The sequence below is a fragment of the Schistocerca piceifrons genome, chromosome 6 (assembly GCF_021461385.2).
Source record: "Schistocerca piceifrons isolate TAMUIC-IGC-003096 chromosome 6, iqSchPice1.1, whole genome shotgun sequence".
In the NCBI taxonomy this organism is placed as follows: Eukaryota; Metazoa; Arthropoda; class Insecta; order Orthoptera; family Acrididae; genus Schistocerca; species Schistocerca piceifrons.
Genome location: NC_060143.1, coordinates 84,568,160 through 84,590,223, shown reverse-complemented (window position 1 = coordinate 84,590,223; position 22,064 = coordinate 84,568,160). Strand labels below are relative to the sequence as shown.

Sequence of the window (22,064 nt, the reverse complement as noted above, 5' to 3'; positions counted from 1 at the left end):
AGTTGTTGAATGATACATCTGCAAGGCTAATCAGATTCCTGGCCCAACTCCAAGTTGAAACTGTGATGTGACATCTCTCTGAACAAATGGTGCTCATAACTGCCCAGAAGTTCTGCAAGACCGCCTTCAAATATGTCCATGGCTTACCTGATCCAGAGGCCAACACCACGCTCAGACTGCTTACAGATTGCTCTCTGTGGTCTTTCAGAAGATACATGCACTCACATGAGCATGTTCCCGTGTCCAATGGCAACATAATAGAGTGGCTTGTCACGTATATACTGACATCAGTAACTTTCACTGTGCATGTTCATGTCAAACAGGTTGAATATACCAGATCCACATTCACCGCCATGGACAGATGTAAAAGGTGGGTGGAGACAATACCTATCACTGATAACTCGGCTGAAACTACGGCAAAGACATTTATTTTTACATAGACTGAGGGTTTCCACTGTCCTCTCTGAATTACAACTGATGATGGTTGCCAGTTTGAATCCACTCTGTTCCAAAAACTAGCCACACTGTGTGGCATTTGGTGACACCATACACTACCCAGTTACCACACCACAAGTAATGGTATGGTGGAACGGTGGCACAGAACCTTCAAAGCATCACTCATGTATCGCCAAGAAGGGTGGATACAGGCACTTCACTTAGCCCTCTTAGGCTTCCCAACTCCATACAAACTTGTCATTGGCCATAATTGTTTATAGTAAGCCTCTACGCATTCCAGCGGACTACTTAGGGTTAGCACCTCTACTTGACATGGTGGAACTTCCACACTTGCAGCATTTAAAACACAATTACATCAATATCCGCTGTCCACCAGTTTCTCGCCAAGGCAACCATCAGGTATTTGTGCACATAGGCTTTCACACCTGTTCACATGTGCTGCTGCCCATGGACTCACTCAGATTGCCACTACAGCCACCACACCATACATTAGTTCTTTCCAAGTGCTGAGTGGAGGGAATCATACTATGGGCATCCTATATAATGACACACCATTGAAACTATACATGAGATGTGACGAACTGACATGGATTTTACCCTCAATGGTACAGGATACTGTGCCAACACATAACACCACAAATGGTCCATAGTTACTGGGTCCTACTTACCAGACACTGACCAACTCTCTCTCTCTCTCTCTCTCTCTCTCTCTCTCTCTCTCTCAACTTTTGGGCACACCTGCACTACAGTCAAAAGCATCATCGTCACCCTGTCATCCAATCCACAAAAGAGCCGGTCAGCAAATCCAATTTAACTACCATGGCATTCCAGGTGCTCCACACTACAGCAAGGAGTAAGAATGGGGGCTGTGTGGCAGCAATATATATTTGAAATAGTGTGTTGTGAGAATATTACGATGTATATGTGAACTCTCGGACATGCTTAGTTTTATTATTTTTGCCACAATAATTCAACATTCTTGAATGCATTTATGAAGAATAAAAAGTTAATTCTCGTGGTTCTAATGCTATGTGCAATTATCTATATGGATAAACTAAAGAGCCACAATTTCAAATAACTATGACCACTTGCGTGTATATTTGTGGAAAATTAAAAAATAGAAAGAAATACAAATATTAAAATAAAAAAAATATTAAACATATATAGTGAGGTAAGACTAAATTTTAAATTTTGTTTTAGTGACTGAAGTTATGGAGAAACTCCCTCTTTTGTAGATGTTCACTGAGTAGTGTATCTCGCTGACTTAATACAGAATCTGGAGCTTTTTATTAATGTTTTTAGATGTATGTTTGTTGTTCAGCATATATGTCAACCAAAACAAATAGAACAGATAAATTTAATGATGCTGCCATTTTAATGTGTATGGCATTTACTACTGCAGGTAATATCTTTCTAATAAGTTACATTCATATCATCACCTTTCTATTCATGGAGAGAACGTAGTTGCTCTCATTTGCAAAGAAGATGACCAAAAGGCAGAAGTGGAAAAATGCACATTCTTTTAATAAATTTCTTGCTGTAAAACCACTATGTACATCAATATTCCATCCTACAGCAAAATGTTGTCAACAAGTCATCCAAGTCAGAACACCAGAAAACACTGTGGAGACACAACATGCAACACCACCAGCTTGTAAACACCTTCCTACTTTGTAGCTCTTTGATCATATTGCAAGGCACTTCATTATAACTTGTACTTCCATTGTTACAAAACCAAAATTGCTGTGGTTCAGCAGCTAATGTCTTAAGATTATACAAAATGCATAACATTTACCAAAAAAAGTGTTTGAAAAGTTGACTGATATTTTTGGTCTTATGATGAGCAACTATGTTCATTTCCATTTACATGGTTATGTTAATAATCAAAACTGTTACTGGTCAGATAAAAACCCTAAAGACATGCATGAATGTCTTCTTTACAGCAATAAAGTGAGAGTGTGGTGTGAAGTTATGAAGACATCTGTAATTGGACCATACTTCTTTAAGTGGACTGATGGACAAAGTTGCCTGTCAATGCCTGAAAATACTCTAGTATCCGAACAAAAGGCACCTAAATTGTAAATGGTCACGTTTCCAGCAAGATGGAGAAACTTCTGACATGGATAACACTGTGATGAATTCTTTAAAGGGTTAAATTCCCAGCTAACTTAGTTTCCCACAATGGCGACGAACAGTAGCTTAGCCCACACATTCCCCAAATCTCAGCATACACCGTCCATCCCAAAAGTTCAAGACATTTTATTCCTGGCATACAAGTCACAGATGAGCGGTAACTACAAAGGCAGCCCCTGAACTAACAACTGTAAACAACAAATGTGCATTTGACCAGTCAGTTGCAAGCAAGCTGTGTTAAACAGCAGATGTGTGACCATAGTGTGTCAACACTGTCGTGTCACAGACAGCAATGGTGCCACATCTCTAAATCAACTGTTCAAGACAGTCTTCAGAATGTTTTGAAGAAGAGCATAGCATGTGCAAAGTTTGTCCCAGATACCATGCATCCTGAACAGAAACAATGACATGTAGATGCCTGCCACAGCTTGACTGAAATACAAAAACTGACAAATCTTTTCTGGGGACAATTATTACAGGTGATGAACTTGGTGTTGTCAATACAAACATACCAAAAAGTAAGTAAGTGTAGAAATTCATATGAAGGGTCAATGCTTTGAGACTATAACCAAACATTCAAGCCAGTCTAAATAATCAATTTTTTGAAAATATAATGTAATTGGCTGGATAAAAAAATCTACTCACCAAGTGGCAACAGGAGAACACACATGAAAGGTATTAAGTATGGAAGCTTTTGGAGCCAGTAGATTTTTCTTCTGGCAGGAGGACTGAAGAGGATGGACGACACCCAGAACTCCAGGTCAGGGGAGACATACAGGACGAGATGAGAAGGAAACTGATTGTTGGAGACATTGTGTGTGAAGGAAAGTAGGTCCTTCACCCAAGTACCAAGATTAAAAGCCGATTTAGGGCTGAAAGTGAGACCCTTAGATAACACAGATAATTCAGGAGGGAGAGTGGTTTTGACAAGAGGATGAGAACATTGTACTGTTGTGACTGGTTCTTGTGATTATGAGTTATCTCATCTGGTGCAGTCCCCAACAACCAGTCTTTCCTTCTCATCGCATCCGGTAAGTCTTCCCTGACGCCAGGTTCTGGTGACTTTTCCGAGCTTTACCCCTTTTCTAAATTTCACCAGTCCTTTTCCTTCACCTGTCTTACTTCCCCTTCAGACCTTCTGCCAGAAGGAGCCACTGGCTCCAAAAGCTTGCATACGAAATACCTTTTATAAGTGTGTTTTCCTGCCATTGTTTGGTGAGTAGATTTTTTATCTATCCAATTACATTGTTCAAGCCAGTGTGACACACAAGTTGAATGAAATCTCAAAAAAATACTTTTCTGGCAGTTTCACACGGCTGTACAAATGTTCTGTACAATATACTAAAGTGGATGGAGACTACAAAGAACAGCTGAAGCTTTAAAACCACCATACCAACATCTTATCATTTCTCTTGTTTTATTAATCTAGTCTTGAAACTTTTTGAACTGATGGGGTACATGATTTTTTAGTGAGTTACTTAAATTGAGGGTGTACGTAAACAAATCATGAAGAATTCAGGTGTACTTCTCAGCTGCAGACTAAGAGTACTAGTGCATAGTGCAAAGTGGTGATGTCATTTTCACATAATCAGCCCTTCTTTTATAGATTTCAATATTACGAAAAAGATAGATTGCTACTCACCATATAACAAAGGCTACTAAACACAAGCTTTTGGCCAGAAGGCCTGAAATAAACACACACACACACACACACACACACACACACACACACACACACACACACACACACACACACACGCAAATTCAAGCAAACGCAGCTCACACACACATGATCACTGTCTATGGCTGCCAAGGGCAGGCTGCAAGCAATTGCGCATGATGAGAGAAACAATTTAGGTGGTGGGGGTAAGGAGGAGGCTGGGGCAGGGAAGGGGAGGGAGAGCAGGATCTGGGTTGGGAACAGTAAAGTGTTCTTAGATTAGATTGGGGGTGGGGTTGGGGATGATAGGAGCAAAAAGACTGTGAATGTGGGAGGGGGAGACAGAAGTAAAGAGACTGGGGGGGGGGGGGGGGGGTGAGGTCAGAAGTAAAAAGACTGTGGATGTGCTTGTGGAATTAGAGATGGCTGTGTAGTGCTGGAGTGAGAACAAGCAAGGGGATAGGTGGGCAAAGGACAATGACTAATGAAGGTTGAGTCTAGGAGGGTTACAGGAACATTGGATATATTGCAGGTAGAGTTCCCACCTACACAATTCAGAAAAGCTGATATTGGTAGGAAGGATCAAGACAGCATGGGCTATGAAACAGTCATTAAAACAAGGAATGTGGTGTTGGGCAGTGTGTCCGGTAACTGGGCAGACCAGCTGTTTCTTGCCACAGTTTGTTAGTGGCCGTTCATATTAACAGGCAGCTTGTTGGTTGTCATGTCCACATAGAATGATGTACAGTGGTTGCTGCTTAGCTTGTAGATCACATGACTGGTTTCACGGATAGCCCTGCCTTTGATGGGATAGTTGATGCTTGTGATTGGACTGGAGTAGGTGGTGGTGGAATGATGTATGGGACACATTAAATATATATATTTTTTCCTTTTTACGTCACTCAAATGGCATATATTTGCAGCATCTTGGAGGAATAAACATGTTAAAATGTCATGTAGTAAGTGAGATATTATCAATTAAAAACGGTCAGATTTTCATATATATATGAGACAGTCTTTTCTGCTGTAGCTGATATAAAATCAAAATAACATTCAAAGAATATAGCAAATGAACTGAAAAACTGGTGACTCAGTTTCACTTCCTTTCCCGACAAAGCAGCACACTGCCTACAATGCTGGTTGCTGTTTTTGTCTCACTACAATTACAAAATCCATTTCCTTCTTATGTCTAAAGATGCCAATGGGGACATTGTGTCCCAATTTCCCGTGGGTCCTGATCACTTTGATCTTTGAGAACTGCTCTGCCTCCGTCTTGATACTGGAATGCAGGTCACACTTGAGGGTTTCCCAACTATGAGTTTGCACATAGCACCTGCTGCTGCCACCGATCCAGTTCTCTGTCAGATGGTTCAGTTTGTTCAACGGGACTGGAAAGATAAACTGCCGGGTAAGGCTTTGGAAAGCCTGTGCAATTATTTTTCCTTACAGTATTGCTCTCTGTTTTTGATCGTGTTTTGATGTTGTCCACAGAAGACCTCTATCCCAGAGCAGTAATTCCTGCCACAGTACAGTGCAAGGTTCTCTACCTTCTCGACCAGGGCCATTGGGGAGTTTTGCGAACTAAATTGTTTACTAGGAGGCGATTGACGGTGGAATTGTCCATTTTTGTGGTGGCTTGAGAGCAGTGTGCCCAATAATAAGCAGCTCTCAAGGCATCTCTGTTTCCCCTGTCCCACTCCATGCCAACCATGGGAATGCATTCACGTAGGCTTCGTGGGTCTCCTTGAATTTCTATTGGCTTTTGATTGTGGATGCATTTTCCTGGTCTCCTTACATTCTCCGCTGTGTGTCGACATTGGCTGACGTCACAATTCAAACACTTTTTAGGGTTTTTTTTCTATCAAGGGGTTGCCTCGTACCTCAGTTTCTGATAAGGGCCCCAGTTCATTTCTCACACTCTCCATTGCTTTTTTCCTATCATTCATGTTACTGCTCTGCCATTCCACCCTTAATCAAATGACGAGACAGAACAACTAATGTGTATGTTCAAGTCTCAAATGAAAAAGTCTGTAGTGGATTCTTCACCAGACAATGCCTTTCTCCATTTTCTGACCATGTATCACTTCACTTCATGCCTCAGGGGGAACAGAGCCTGGCTAAGTTGCTTCATGACTGGCAGTCACACATGCTCCTCCACGTTCTGCAGTCTGTGCTGCACCTGCCGTAGTCAGGTTCATCTCATTGCTTTGCACTGGGATCGCCGGTGTGAGCACGAGGATTTGGTCAATAGCCCAAATGGATACTGGCCACTGTTGTCTGTCACCGGGATGTGAAGTTCACGATGGCCATACAGCTGACAGGCTGATGGCACACCACTTTGAACAGTTGTGTCCCGTTCACTGCCAGAAGCTACCAGTTGTGGATGCAGCCCCCGTCACCACAGCCCGCCCTGCTGCCCTCCACCCCAAGCCCATTGGCTGCCTCCTCCATGTGCAGTGCCCTGGGGTTCCAGCTTCCCGGCAGCAGATCTCAGTCCGTCTCTGACATCGGGTCCATTATCACACCCTGCTGTACCATCGGGCCACATCTCACCATCATTGCTTCAGCCATCATCATCATCATCATCATCATCAACATCAGTGGCTCCAGCTCCCCTAGGACCTGCTTGCTGATGGCGACACAGATATGGTAAAGGCACTCTCCTCCCCAGTGCTTTTGTCATGCACTGTCTGGGCCCACTGCCCTCAGGCACGCCCATGTCTCCACACGTTCTGGTCCAATGTACCAGTACTGTCCCAGCACATCATCCCACTCTCTGCAGTTGGCATTCCAGATCCGATGGACGTGTCTCTCATAGGACCGCTGACATCTCCTCCGTCACCTGGGCACCCTCTTCACACAAGGCAGAGGTGTGCTGTATACTGCTCCTAGTGCATTTGAGTGTGGGTGTGAGTGTGCCCAGTGTAGTGTCACCATGCGTATGTACTTAAATTAACCGTCAATGTTATCAGTGCAGATCAGCCCCTAGAGGCCACCTGTAGGGAGCATGTACACAGCTCAGTCTCCGCTGTACTGCCTACTGGCAACTCGCGCCTCTATATGCACAGAGCAGCACTGACTCACGCTCACTATACACTGACTCACGCTCAGTATGTTCTTTTAGTATGTGCTGCTCATATCAGTTGCTCTGTGTATCACTTATGTTACACCTTCTGTACGATTTTCTTGTCTCGTTATATGTGAAGTCATGAAAGGCTTATTTCCATTACTGTTCAAAGTTTATTCATAAAGCTATATTGCGTCACTTGGATCAGTTGTGTGTATTACTTGGTTACTACAGTTAGCACTTCTTGCCTAATCACAGAAGCGTCCACAATGACTCCTCAAAAGGCAACAGATTGGGTATTAATTAGCTCTGCCTGTCACTTATGACTTTGGCAGGCGTCTAGTGCAATACATCACACACAACTGTCATGTCTTTTGTTGACTGCACTAAACAAGCAATATAAAGTTTGGATATACACCCAAGTGGCTTTGTCTAGTTTTTTTTTTTTTTTTTTTTTTTTTTTCTCTCTCTGATGACAAATGTAGTTCTCTGAAACTTGTAAATAAAAATGTGCACTAACAGTACAAACCATTATTGAATTGACACAGGCATAAGCAATATGCTGACTTTTTTTGTGGCATACATGCATATCATTTGAATGAAAGCTGCACCTCAAATGTCTAACAGTAGGCACTCCATAAGTAAGTACTACCTACCTTCACTTCCACTGGCAACGAAGTCCTGGTTGACTCCACCAAAGCAACTGTGTATAGTGAAATGTCCTTGTGTAACTCCCTGGAATTTCCGCACAAGGCAACGATCTTGTAGGTCCCATAAGTGTACACCCTGGGTGGCAACATTTAACAATGCAAGGCGATCTGCGGCATTTACGGAAAATGCCATCACAGGGTGATCTTCCTGCAAACTAGTATCAAAATATGTTGCTGATGACTGTGGAACTAATTTCTGATTACTGTATTACCTCATTTTTCTAAGTGGGTTCAGAAATGAACACACAGACACATATGTCACATCATAACACAAGTTACAGACAATATAATGAATTATAGGATTTACTGAATACTGACAACCATTTTCTATTAATAATTTTACTAGTTACAACCAGTAATTTTATTACCCAACAGGCACATAACATTTTATTTCATAACATCAGCATCCTCAAAAATCATAGTAATTAATGACTAGGTTGTGATGTTGACATTGAAACTTGTGCTTGTTCCAATGTACTATAAAGAATGGTTATAGCCAGCCACGGTCTCTCTGAAGTTATTTGGGAATACAAATTTTCAGGCTAACAACACAAACAGCGACATCTTTTCAAATCAACTCATCCTGCAGGTGACATTAAATGCACACTAAAATTCTACTCTTTAGCAACGCTTAAGTGGGAATGCATACACTAATTAGCGAATGATTTAATCAGCTCAATAAACTCCACACTGAGTGACTAACACATTATATACTTCTTTTAATTTTAGTCACAGTTACAGAATATGATTACAATCATAACTGGTTCCAGCATACATTTCCCATCTTCAGATAATGTATGGCTGAAACTAGTTATTACTCCAACAAAATTCTGTGACTGTATCTAAATCAAAACCAAGTAAAGAAAATGTCAACTGATTGGCGTGAACAAGATCATAACACTTACTACTAAGACATATGCAAGCTTCTGTGTTGGTTCTCCTCCTTGAATGTATGTACAAAAACATTAACTATTTACCACCACAACATTGTAGAATTAGCTTTGAGGTTGCATTTCAGAATGTGGCCTCACAATGGAAAAAAATCAATAAAAATAATGAAAGCATGTGATTAGAGCATTTTATTTTAAGTAAGATAGTAATAATAGCAATAATAATCTTAGGGGCCGAGTTAAAAGAGAAGAGTCCATTTGTAAAATTTTGGTGCTTTTCTTTATAGTATTAGTTGGGAGTTAGTTGTTAAGTGAGGTCATATAAACATAAACTGTTAAAAAAATTTAATCATAAGTTATAGTAGTAGCTAAGTTAAGCATAATTATTTGCATATTTGGTCATTATTAATGGAATACATAGAGAGCAACTGGCAGAAGTGATAACTGGCACATACATGATAATGAAGTGAGACTACGTCCACACAAGCAAAACATGATTCATCACGGAAAAAGTTTTTGACCACAGGAGAAAGATTAGGACTACAATCAGCATCCAACTAAAAGTACAGTGATAGATTTTTCTCAACTGCGCAGACTACATTCAGTACTTCAGTGGACTAATTAAACTCTCAAAACATCATTTAGATACACCTCTATTCAAGAATTTGTCAAAATTATAAATAAGTGGTTGAGATGTGAATTTTTTTTAATGCCTCCACCAGACATCATCATTAATTCTATTACTTCACAACAAACAAAGAAACAGAAAGATTGCATATGATATGATCATCTCAGTTGATCTGGACCACAATCAAATATCTGGACCACAATTAAATATCACAAAAACTGAGTATTTGTAAACTGGTCCTAATCTTTCAGTAGTGAATGTTAAAGGCAAAATAAAGATGGCAAGCTGATTCCAGTATCTTGGTTCTTGTCTTGGATCTCATCTACAAACTAATATGAACATATTAGTGATGAAAGAATTAGAATAAAAGCAGTCTAATTATGGCAGCATTAGATCCCTTAAAACTTCTTCAACTGTGGACAACACCGAAAAAACAAGACAGACTAAAATGTGGATGATTGACTCAATGTTGGCAGAATGTCATTAACAGAGGGGCAACAACCATTGGACTGTGCCCAAACGCCACAAGAGATAAAGAAGAACAGTGTTTGGTGATCAGAAGAACAAGATCCAGTTGAAATTGTAAAATATTAGGAGGGGGATGTGGAGTGGGACAAGGAGGAAATGGGACAGAAGAACAAGAAGAAAATGAATCATTGATAATATACAAATGGGGATAATTTTTTTCCATTTGTACAGAGACTGAGAAAAGTGACATGTCCACAGCTGTGTGTACATTTAAGAAATAAGAAAAATGGGAAAAATGGCCTCCACTTAACTTTCATACTCAAAAAACAGCCAACAGAGGAATTATCTGTTGCAAATAAATGAGTTAAGAACAAACCGAAAACTTAGTCACTAAAAATTTAAGTCTTAAAAAGAAATGGCAATCATTACCGTCAGACCAAAAATCACAATCTCTCTTTCTTAAAAAATAAAAATAAAAAATAAATTGGGAAATTGAAAGGAACACTTACTTACCACCAGCACAGTCAGGAGCAACAAGAGCTGAGTTTATAGGCATGTAAATAAAAAAAATGGTGTAAAATCTTAGGTTTTAAGAAATTTGATATTAATTCCCTCTTGGCAAAGAGGTACAGCCTGAAAGTAGGAGAAACCATGAAAAAGATGTAGACATAAAAGAGGTGAGCAAAAGTAGCTCTGAAGGAACAAGATAGCAGCTATAGGTAATAAATCAAATCTTAATTTTGATGAAGCAGCTATCCTCTAATGCTCTGAAATCTTTTAAACTAACATTGCTGATTCAGTTTCTGTGTCTGTCAATACCACTCTGGTTGCCTTATTTTGAGTAATTAGCAAGCAGAGAAATTATATTTATCTCGCTTAGCAAAATATAATTTTTCACTAGCCCACTATGAAAACAAATACAGTAGGACATTGATAAACAGGCACATTCAGGGCTCTGTCAATGCCAGATTATAAAATGTGCCCGATTATCAACATCATTTTTAGAAACTTGGTTTAAAAAAAGGGACATAAGCAAAACCTCTAGTTTTAACATACAAAATCAATGAACTTTTATTTATTAAACACAACAGAAGAGATTGCAGTATTAAAAAAAAATCAAAATTATGTCATACTTTTTCTGTAAAAATAAAACTTTAGTAGAAGTCAAATATGATACTGTTCTATTAAATCAGTTTAATGCTCCATGTTTTAGAAATGTTCAATGTACCGTACATAAATAATTTTTTGTACACTAGTACAAAATAAAATATGTACCACAGATTTGAAAAGAACAAGAACAAGGTTATTAATAAAACTGCTACCAAGAATTTTGTACAGTTTAATTGGAATCACTGTCTTCAGGAATAGCACACATACCCAACACTGTCAAGGGCATGAAATACATCGGACTGGTATCTGCCAGTGACGGTTCAGAATCATTTATACTAGCACAAAGCTAGCAATGCAACCAGCTTATCTTGGCAAGAAGGTAACTGCCAAGTGAGGCAGACAATTCTTACTGATGAGGCACCACGCCAAATGGTTCCGATGTTTCTCAAAGCAGTCCATTATAATGTCAATAGCACTGAGCTAAAAATATGCATGCCAGTCTAGTGGGACTAACTGATTATCGAGTTCTGAACTACTGCAGTCTTACTCTACTTAAATTACCTGTTCAACACAGAATACAGAGAGAACTCTTGGCTGAATATTAACCTGCTCAGCTAAAGGAGATGATCATTTTCAGGCCATGAAGAAGACTCCCTTGTTACTGGAAGTCATTAAAAAAATTAAGCAAGTATTTTTCGTTTTTGACACTGTATTCGTCTACGGCAACAAGAATTTCATGAAATATCATAGAAATTTTCAACTAATTGTGCTCAATGTGCCTGTAAATAACAAATTTCCATTTATGAATACTACTGGACTGTTTAAAGTTTAATTCTGATATTATAACAGATAAGTAAAACTGCTGTGGAGAAATATATGGTACATCAATGTAATGCAAATATTTTTGTGGATGATTACAAGAGGCAATCAAACTATCTGGGATAGTACTAATGTGCTGTGTTATGTAGTCTGCAGTATAAGCTAAAATGTAATACAGCATAATGAGTGTGGCAACTGTTGGACCCATCAGGTAAGCGGTTCTGAACTGCGGTAAAGACTACTAGGTACTTCATTCACATGGAAATGCTTTGTGAGTATAGCAACTGATGAAATAAACCACTAAGAGATCAATGTTCCTAACATTCTTATTTTACCCTGAGTATGCTTCACATGTAAGGCTGTTATAATCAGATGGCTTTACTGTGTAATTTCTTTCTTTCATTATATATTCTTCATTCAGGAGAAACAAAGAAGAAGAAGGAAGATTATAGAGTTTAACATCCTACTGACAATGAGAACATTAGAAGCAAATCACAATCTCAGATTTTGAAAGGCCAGGGAATGAAATTGGCCATATACTTACGAAAAAATCATTCTGGCATTTGCTTTAGTTATTGGGGAACCTACAGAAAACTTAAATCTGAATGTCTCATCATGAATCTGAACTGCAGTCCTTCCAACTGAGAGTCTTAAACCTACACCTCCCCATTCAGTAGAAATATCCATGTGTACAATGGCAGATGCATGCATACTGTAGAAGCATTCTGCTAGGACAATCTAAACTGGCTGTTCATAAGAATTATATACTGTGTGTGTGTGTGTGTGTGTGTGTGTGTGTGTGTGAGATATGCATTACAAGCTAAATAAATGTGTGCAGTTTTACTCTATTATGGAAAGTAATCTCTTCCTAAAAGTACTCATTCCCAAACAATATCACTAATTATGGAATCATTAAATGCCATATTGATAACAATGTTCAATGATTTGCTAACAATCTGGAAAATCCTGCATGGTTCATTAATGCTGTTGTTGAGAAGGATGTTGATCAGCTACACCATTTGACATTGAGTTCAACTGTCAGAGTTTTGATTGGTCTGATGCTATGGAATCGTCACTGTTATGAAACGTCATGTTCAATGATGGCACTGAAACCTGTATAAGTAGCAATGTCAAGTTTGAATGAATCTTCACAATGGCTGAGCCCTTATCTCCATTCGATGATGATGATGAGGTCCCATACTCCAAGGAGCGTAGGGGACGATGTGGGAGACCCCACCGCCATACTAGGCAAGGTCCTAGTGGAGGTGGTTTGCCATTGCCTTCCTCCGACTGTAATGAGGATGAATGATGATGATGAAGATGACAACAACAACACCCAGTCGTCTCGAGGCAGAGAAAAAAATCCCTGACCCCGCCGGGAATCAAACCCGGGACCCCGTGCCCTGGAAGCGAGAACGCTACCGCGAGACCACGAACTGGTACAATTTGCTTATGAAGTGGCGTATGAGGATTACAAGGGGGTGATCTTTGTTACAGCAATTTAAAACACACTGAAAAATATACATTATTTGGATACGTTCTGTAAAACTTTTCACAAAAATATACAGAATACACTGGCATACCTAGATATCTCCATTACGACACACTTCTAGCTATTCACCAAACTTCCCTTCATTTTCTAAATTTCCTTCCTGTCCTCTGAGTGTTTTTATAGTGCCATAAAATCCACAAATGCTAGTGCATGTAAGGCTGGAGAAAAAACAGTCTATCCTTTGGCTTTCTCACGTAATGCTCTACCACATGTGTCCAGTTAGCAGAAATTTGCTGTAAAAGGCAACTGTAAGGAATATTTGCTTCTAAGTACACTTTACCACAGGGTGAAAGTTCCATCCTCATAGACTATTGGGAATTGTGTGTGTGCTAATAAATCAGTAAGAGTGAACATGTTAATCCACTGAGTGTAGTGTACAAGTAATGACCTAATGCAACACAACTACAAAGAAATAAATTTCATCAAACATCAATGAAAAGGAATAGTTATAATGCTAACAATTCTCATTCCACTCACTACCAAAGCAAAAGTGTTTGTCCATACCTCTCTGTCACAAAATTATCAGTGCAGTCAGTGAGAAAATTTACTTGCCAATGCTAGTGAACAACAATGAAAAGCAATAAAACACAGTTGTATAATGGCATACACACTGAAGAGCCACAGAAACTGGTGCAGCTGCCTAATACCATGTAGGGTCCCCGCGAGCACACAGAAGTGCTGTAACAAGATGTGACATGGACTTGACTAATGTCTGAAGTAGTGCTGGAGGGAAAGGACACCATGAATCCTGCAGGGCTGTCCATAAATCCATAAGAGTACAGCTCCAAGGCATCCCAGATATGCTCAATAATCTTCATGTCTGGGGAGATTGGTGGCCAGTGGAAGTGTTTACACTCAGAAAAGTGTTCCTGGAGCCACTCTGTGGCAGTTCTGGATGTGTGGTGTCACACTGTCCTGCTGGAATTGCCTAAGTCTATCGGCATGCACAATGGACATGAATGGATGCAGGTGATCAGACAGGATGCTTATGTACGTATCACCTGCCAGAGTCGTATCTAGATGTATCTGGGGTCCCATATGACTCCAACTGCACACACCCCACACCATTACAGAGCCTCCACAAGCTTGAACAGTCCCCTGCTGACATGCAGGGCCCATGGATTCATGAGGTTGTCTCCATAACCGTTCACGTCCATTTGCTTGATACAATTTGAAATGAGACTCATCTAACCAGGCAACATGTTTCCAGTCATCAACAGTCCAATGTCAGTGTTGACAGGCCCAGGCGAGGCTTAAAGCTTTGTGTCGTGCATTCATCAAAGGTACACAAGTGAGCTTTCAGCTCAGAAAGCCCATATTGATGATGTTTCGTTGAATGGTTCACACACTGACACTTGTTGATGCTCCCGAATTGAAATCTGCAGCAATTTGCAGAAGGGTTGCACTTCTGTCATGTTGAATGATTCTCTTCAGTTGTCGTTGATCACGTTCTTGCAGGTTCTTTTTCTGGCCGCAGCGATGTCAGAGATCTGATGTTTCACCGGGTTCCTGATATTCACGATACGCTCATGAAATGATCATACAGGAAAATCCTCACTTCATCACTATCTCGGAGATGCTGTGTCCCATTGCTTGTGCAACAACTATAATGCAAGTTCAAACTCACTCAAATCTTGATAACCTGCCATTGTAGCAGCACTAACTCATCCAACAACTGTGCCGGAAGTAGTTGTCTTATATAAGTTTTGCTGACCACAGCGACATATTCTGCCTGTTTAAATAGATATTTGTATTCGAATACGCATGTCTTTACCAGTTTCTTTGGTGCATCAGTGTATGTGCTAATTAGATTAAGTTTTGTTGCATCCAAAAAACTTAAATAGTGACATCCCCCCACCCTCCCCCGCCCCACCCTCTAAATTCATCTAGAGCCAATTCACTCAATGGTTAATCTGTTCCTTCAGTGCTTTCTGCTATTTTCTATGTATTTCTCTTTCTTCCAATCACGTTCCACATTGTCAAGGAGGCACTTACTTCCACTGGTGACAACTCCATCGTATTTTGCAAATTGTTGCTATTTACAACTTTGTTAATATTACATACCACCACTGTAGTGCAAAATTAATTGGACACAACTAACATTGAAATTCTAACTTATCATGTCCTGACAATGAAACTGAGATAATATACACAACTGTAAGAATGATATACCACAGTTCATTAAGAAGAGGTTACAAATAATAATAAAAAAGAATATACTGAGTGAAATCAAGAGAGTTCTTTCTCTCCAAAAGGTGCTATGTAAATCAATCAATCAGAAAATGTACACACAGTACCACTATAGCATTCCTTTCCCCCTTGATCAGCATTTTCTAAAAGAATGTCATTTTGCTACCAATCGAAAATATAATCGTCAATCTGACACAAACTTCAAGATGTCTTCTCCGCCACTGCTGTAGGGCATACACTTGTATCATATTCCAACAAAACAGCTGAAGAAGAATCTTTCAATACAATTTCTTGTGCCTACTTCTGTGCTGTTTAGTGTACCCAACTCATTACTAACAATTATATTTTCATTAAGTTGTCATTTATAATGCAGACACTTGTGTTTGAAACAGATATGCCTAATTTTTAAAAAATGACAATACCAATATAAAGAGAAATGTACTAAATAAGAAACTCACTTGCAGCAAAGACGTAACATGTGTTCCACAGAGGCTGGCAATAAGAAGATAGAGAAAGTCACCCCAGATGTGAGTAGATAAGAGGAACATCTGTGGCACTGGGGGCTATTATAGGCTGGTTGAGATGAAGGCCACTTTCAAGAGGGGCAGCAATGGTGCCGTCATTGGTAATGTAGAAGTATAAACAATTTTCCCATTGCTACCTTGTATTATAAAGAAAAAAGAAAGTGTATAAAAGCTGTCCTATGTCTGGAGGCGCAGAATCAGTTTTAAAAATATTTCCTAACTGAATGGAGAATTATTAACAAAAGTATTTAAAAAACAAAGTGTTGAAGCTTAAAAGTGCCAGTTATCACAAAAGCAAACATAAACATAGTTAGATCTATTGTGACTGGAAAATCAGAACTTGAGGTGCTATTTTTGTTTCCAATTATTATACAGCAACTTACAATAACCAATTCATTAGTAGCACAGTAGTATGCTTCAGCTTTTGTTGGTAGTTTCATTACCTGCAAACTCCAAAGATTACTTTCCAGCACATGTTTAACACTAACAGTAAGGGAAAGTATACCTAATTCCACAAATTTGTTGCTGTACATGGGTCGTGGGGCACACCGACAGTTGGAATTAAATTTTTGTTTCATATTAAGGAAAGTATAAAAGTGACATGTCTCATTTCTACCTAAGGACACCAATATTCAAACTTATTTATGAATTTATTTTAAACATTCCAAGCTATTTTTACAACTATCTAATACAAACAAAAAATGAAATTTAACTTTTGTATTGCCTTGTTTCCAAAACAATTCATTCATCATGACCACCTAATACCACAGTAAAATTTACATCTTTCCATCATTATGGCAGTGAGAAAGGACCTTACACCTCACACAGTATTACTTCATAAGAATAAGAGAAGCAGTTCACCTCAGATATTTTCCTACTGTAGATGTGTCTAAACTGAAACACTTCTGGCTAAGAAATTTTAAGAAGAAAAAGAGACTCAGTCTGTATGTGTGTTTGGGGGGAACTGCAAGACCTCTATCTTGAACCAAAGCTTTTATATTGCAAGATCCCTCATCAGTGAATTTATTATAGGTGGAGAACTGACAAATAAGTACAAACTAACTGTAAAAAAAGCTGAAGGAGTATTCACCTATAATGATTCAGAATCAACATCAAAAACATTTCTGAACAGACCTCACAATGCAGCAGGCAATTGGCTTACGCATTAGCACTTTGTGATGCACAAGATTTGATGGTTTGTTTGTGCTTCATTATTTTGCTAAAAGCTACATTTAGACTCTTATTTTGGTAAGAATTCATCTTGCACTCTCCAGCAATTTGATTAGACTGATCTCGAGGTGTTTTCTCTCCTCATAAGTGTACCTTGAAGAGAAGCATGAAGCTGCAGTGGAGAGAAATAAACAGTGAACACAAACAAGGAACACACAATTGTTCAGCTCGCGATCTTCTGACTCTAGTCCCTCTTAGTCATCCACTCTAATAATATGGCTAGGCAATGATCCCCCTGTCATCTCTGTCTACATCTTCTTGGACCCTCTCTCAATGATAACTAGCAGTCGAATTTTGGAATCTTGAAGATACAAAGGGGCAGTCCTAAAGCTTCAATTATCACATCAAGAAAATAAAGTTATGTAATTCTTTTGGTACATGTGTGTAGTCCTGATACACACTGAAATTTCCATGTCACAGTACTAAAGCATGCCACTGCCAGAGCAAAAATAAAAGGGCAGAGCACATTTATGAAGTGGGGTCGAGTGAGATAACTCATTTTCTGCATTTGTAGGGGAACAACAATGCAACAATCCATTTGGAGTTGGTGGAAGAGTACAGTGACAGCACATCATCATATGAATCGTATGACACTGATTAGGCAGCACAGATACTTACAGTGAGGTCAATCAAGTCTGAATGACAAATAATGAACTGGCAGACCACCTCTCTGCGAAGAACCATGAATCACAACAGAAGCTGAGGCTGTGGTGCTCAAGGACCATGTACCGCAGTTGAAATGGCAGTGGAAAAAGTAAAAATCAGTCTCAGATCAGTTTTCAGCATCTTGCATAACATTCTGAACAGGACAGAGGATTTTGCCTACAGGGTTCTGCAATTGCTCATACCCATTAAAAAAGCCTGCCAAACAGAGGCTGCAACAAAAATATTGCAACAGTGTCAAGTTAATCCAGAAGATGACTTCTGTAGCCACCTAATACGCCTGGTTGAGTGCTGGACATATCACCCAGACAAAGGAGACAAAACAGCAGTGCAAGCAGTGGAAATGTGGATTCACCACTGCTGAAAAATGTGGAGACTCAATTATCATTCTCCAAGGTGGCGATGACTGTTTATTGGGGCTGATATGGCGGTGTGGAGCTTGTTGGAACAAATTGTCACATTAGCACTACTCATATCTCCTTACAAGGTTACAGGAGGTTGTCAACAGGAAATGTTTGAGAAAGCTGTCCAAGGGTGATTTATGGCTCAATGATGACATCCTAGTCATTCTGCACAGTGCCATTCTCAAACCTGTTGCCTCTACAGGTAACCAAATTTTGTGGTATTAGGTGATAATTAAAACTTTGTGGCTACCCTCATAGTTATGAATAAACTCTTTATGTTGGTTTAATTATTTCTTCTTGTGAGGAATAAATGTAGTATTAACTGTTCTTTGTGCAAACAATAATAGCTTAAATCAGAGAACATATAAGATGACAATTACGTGAATGACTGTGATTTAGAAAGAAACAATAAAGAAGCTTAATCATTAGGAGCAGTCTAAGGAAAACCAAACAGCTGCCACAACACGATCATGGAATCAGTCCATTGAAAAGTAATCACCACACACATTAAGATATTTATTCCACTGGGAAATGAGATGATCAATTCCTGTTTTGTAGAATGTGGTCAACCACTGATGGATCCACAACTGCATCCACTCCTGTACTTCCTTGTCTGACTCAAATGGACGTCCACGCATGTGTATCTTCAGGTCACCAACAATGGGTGAATCACATGGCGAGTGATCTAGACTGTACAGAGGATGCTGCAATGTTTCCCAACCAAATCACTCAAGGATAGCCTTCATCCGATTGGCAGTGTAAAAGCAGGCATCATCATGCAACAGGATGATTCCACCGGAGAGCGTTCTTGGGCATTTTGACTTCATAGCACATCACAGTTTCTGCAGAGTGTCTTCATAGCACTAAGCATTGATTGTGATTCTACATTCAAGGAACCTGATGAGCAGAGGGTCCCAGCAGTTGAAGTTGCATGATAATGACTGCCCACACTGTCAACCTGACAACAGCTACGTTTCAGTGATTTGGTTGGAAAACAATGCAACATCCTCTGCCCAGCCCATATCATTCACTGTGTGATTTTCACATTACTGGTGACCTGAAGAAAGACATGCATGGGTGTTGGTTTCAGTCTGACGAGGAAGCGCAAGAGCAGATGTAGCTGTGGATCTGGCAGCTGCCAACCATGTTCCACAAAACAGAAATTGATCATCTCATCTCCCACTGAGATAAATATCGTAACATGTGCGATGATTACTTTTGAACGGAACCATTCCGTGGTACCACTGGGAGGAGGGGAGGGGGGGGGGGGGGGGAGGCAGGGGTTTGGTTTTCATTTGACTGCCACTCATAAACATACACGGCAAAAGTAATGAACTTTATTACATCTATTTAAACAAGAGAAAGACAGAACTAATAATTAAAATTCAATTTGCTTAAACATCAAATATAATATGAATACAGTAATGGCAAGATAAATTAATAACTGAGAGTATCAGATTTGTATCACTCATTTATAAAATTTAATTGGAAAGATAATGTTCAGTCCGCAGTTCACTTAAAAAAGGTGACGTGCAAGTATGACTCGAGCACTGCAGGTTCCATACATACTAAATTATGTATGCAGCCAGTTCATCCATTCCACGAGTTGAGGATCTCTAAGATTTTTGCCTCTTATCAACATTGATACTAGCAAGATATTGGTCTCAGGGATTCAAAGACTTTTGAGAATGTTTTAATTTCAAGTTACAAGTCAGATAACAAATGACAAAAGAAATATTTTTTCCATGTGATATAATTACAAATTAACAATTTTATAATTCTTTTCCTGTCTTTGTACAGTGAAACCCTTCTTGCCAAATTTCACAATTCTACATCAAGGGAAAGGACCTACACTATGTAATCAAAAGTATCTGGACACCTGGCTGAAAATGACTTACAAGTTTGTGGTGCCCTCCTTCGGTAATGCTGGAATTCAATATGGTGTTGGCCCACCCTTAGCCTTGATGACAGCTTCCACTCTCGCAGGCATACGTTTAAACAGGTGCCAGAAGGTTTCTTGCAGAATAGCAGCCCATTCTTCACAGAGTGTTGAACTGAGGAGAGCTATCGATGTCGGTTGGTGAGGCCTGGCATGAAGTCAGCATTCGAAAACGTCCCAAAGATGTTCTGTAGGATTCAGGTCAGGAATCCCACTACAGGGATGTTATTGTCATGTAACCATTCTGCCACAGGCCATGCATTATGAACAGGTGCTCGATTGTGTTGAAAGAAGTAATCGCCATCCCTGATTTTCTCTTCAATAGTGGGAAACAAGAAGGTGCTTAAAACATCAATGTAGGCCTGTGCTGTGTTAGTGCCATGCAAAACAACAAGGGGTGCAAGCCCCCTCTGTGAAAAACAAGACCACACCATAATGCCACCGCCTCCAAATTTTACTGTTGGCACTGCACACGCTAGCAGATGACGTTCACCAGACATTCACCATATCCACACCCTGCCATCAGATCGCCACATTGTGTACCCTGATTTTTCACTCCACACAACTTTTTCCACTGTTCAATCATCCAATTTTTATGCTCCTTACACCAAGTGAGGCATCGTTTGGCATTGACTGGTGTGATATGTGGCTTATGAGCAGCCGCTCGACTGAAATCCAAGTTTTCTCACATCCCACCTAACTGTCATAGTACTTGCAGTGGATCCTGATGCAGTTTGGAAATCCTGTGTGATGGTCTGGATAAATGTCTACCTGTTACATATTATCACCCTCTTCAACTGTCGGCAGTCTCGGCCTGTCGGCAAGGTCGGCCTGTATGCTTTTGTGCTGTACATGTCCCTTCACGTTTCCACTTCACTATCACATTGGAAACAGTGGACCTAGGGATGTTTAGGAGTGTGGAAATCTCGCTTACAGTTGTATGATACAAGTGACACCCAATCACCTCACCACGTTCGAAGCCCGTGAGTTCCACAGAGCACCCCATTATGCTGTCTCACGATGTCTAATGACTACTGAGGTCGCTGAAATGGAGTACCTGGCAGTAGGCGGCAACATAATGCACCTAATATGAGAAAAGTATTTTTTTTTTTTTTGCGGGGGGGGGGGGGGGGGGGGGGGGGTGTCTTTTGATCACACAGTGTATAGGATTTAAAGAATGAGTTTGCGAATATCGAAACATGTAACATAAATGGCATTTATTATACTCTCATGGGACCATAGACCTTCATATGTGACGTAAATTTTAGCTTGATACATCTACTTGTTCTTGAAAAAAAAAAAAAAAAAAAAAAAAAAAAAAAAAAAAAAAAAAAAAGGGGGGGGGGGGGGGGATTTTAACACCTGGACAGACGGACAAAAAGTGATTCTACAAGGGTTCCATTCTTACCAACTTCGGTACAGAACCCTAGAACCCATATACCGGAACTGAGTTGTGACAGGAAAGGAAAGCTGTTACTAAGAAACAGTCTGCAACTTGTAAATGTTTCATTCTCGTTGTTCCATCAAAGAAATATTCTCAAAACCATTCAATAAATCAATACTAACAAAGAGTTTGCATTATCAAAGAACATGAATGGGCAATGGGGCTATGTTACCACTA

At 39.7% G+C, this 22,064-nt stretch overlaps 1 protein-coding gene across 1 annotated transcript in view; it reads right to left on the bottom strand.

Annotated features, from left to right (window-relative positions):
• LOC124802988 (WD repeat-containing protein 26) overlaps positions 1-22,064 on the bottom strand; it is a 145,621-nt gene that overhangs the window by 17,812 nt on the left and 105,745 nt on the right. The window contains exon 10 of the mRNA XM_047264088.1: positions 7,973-8,181. Within this exon, the coding sequence (XP_047120044.1) occupies positions 7,973-8,181 (209 nt within the window). The remainder of the gene's footprint in view (positions 1-7,972; positions 8,182-22,064) is intronic.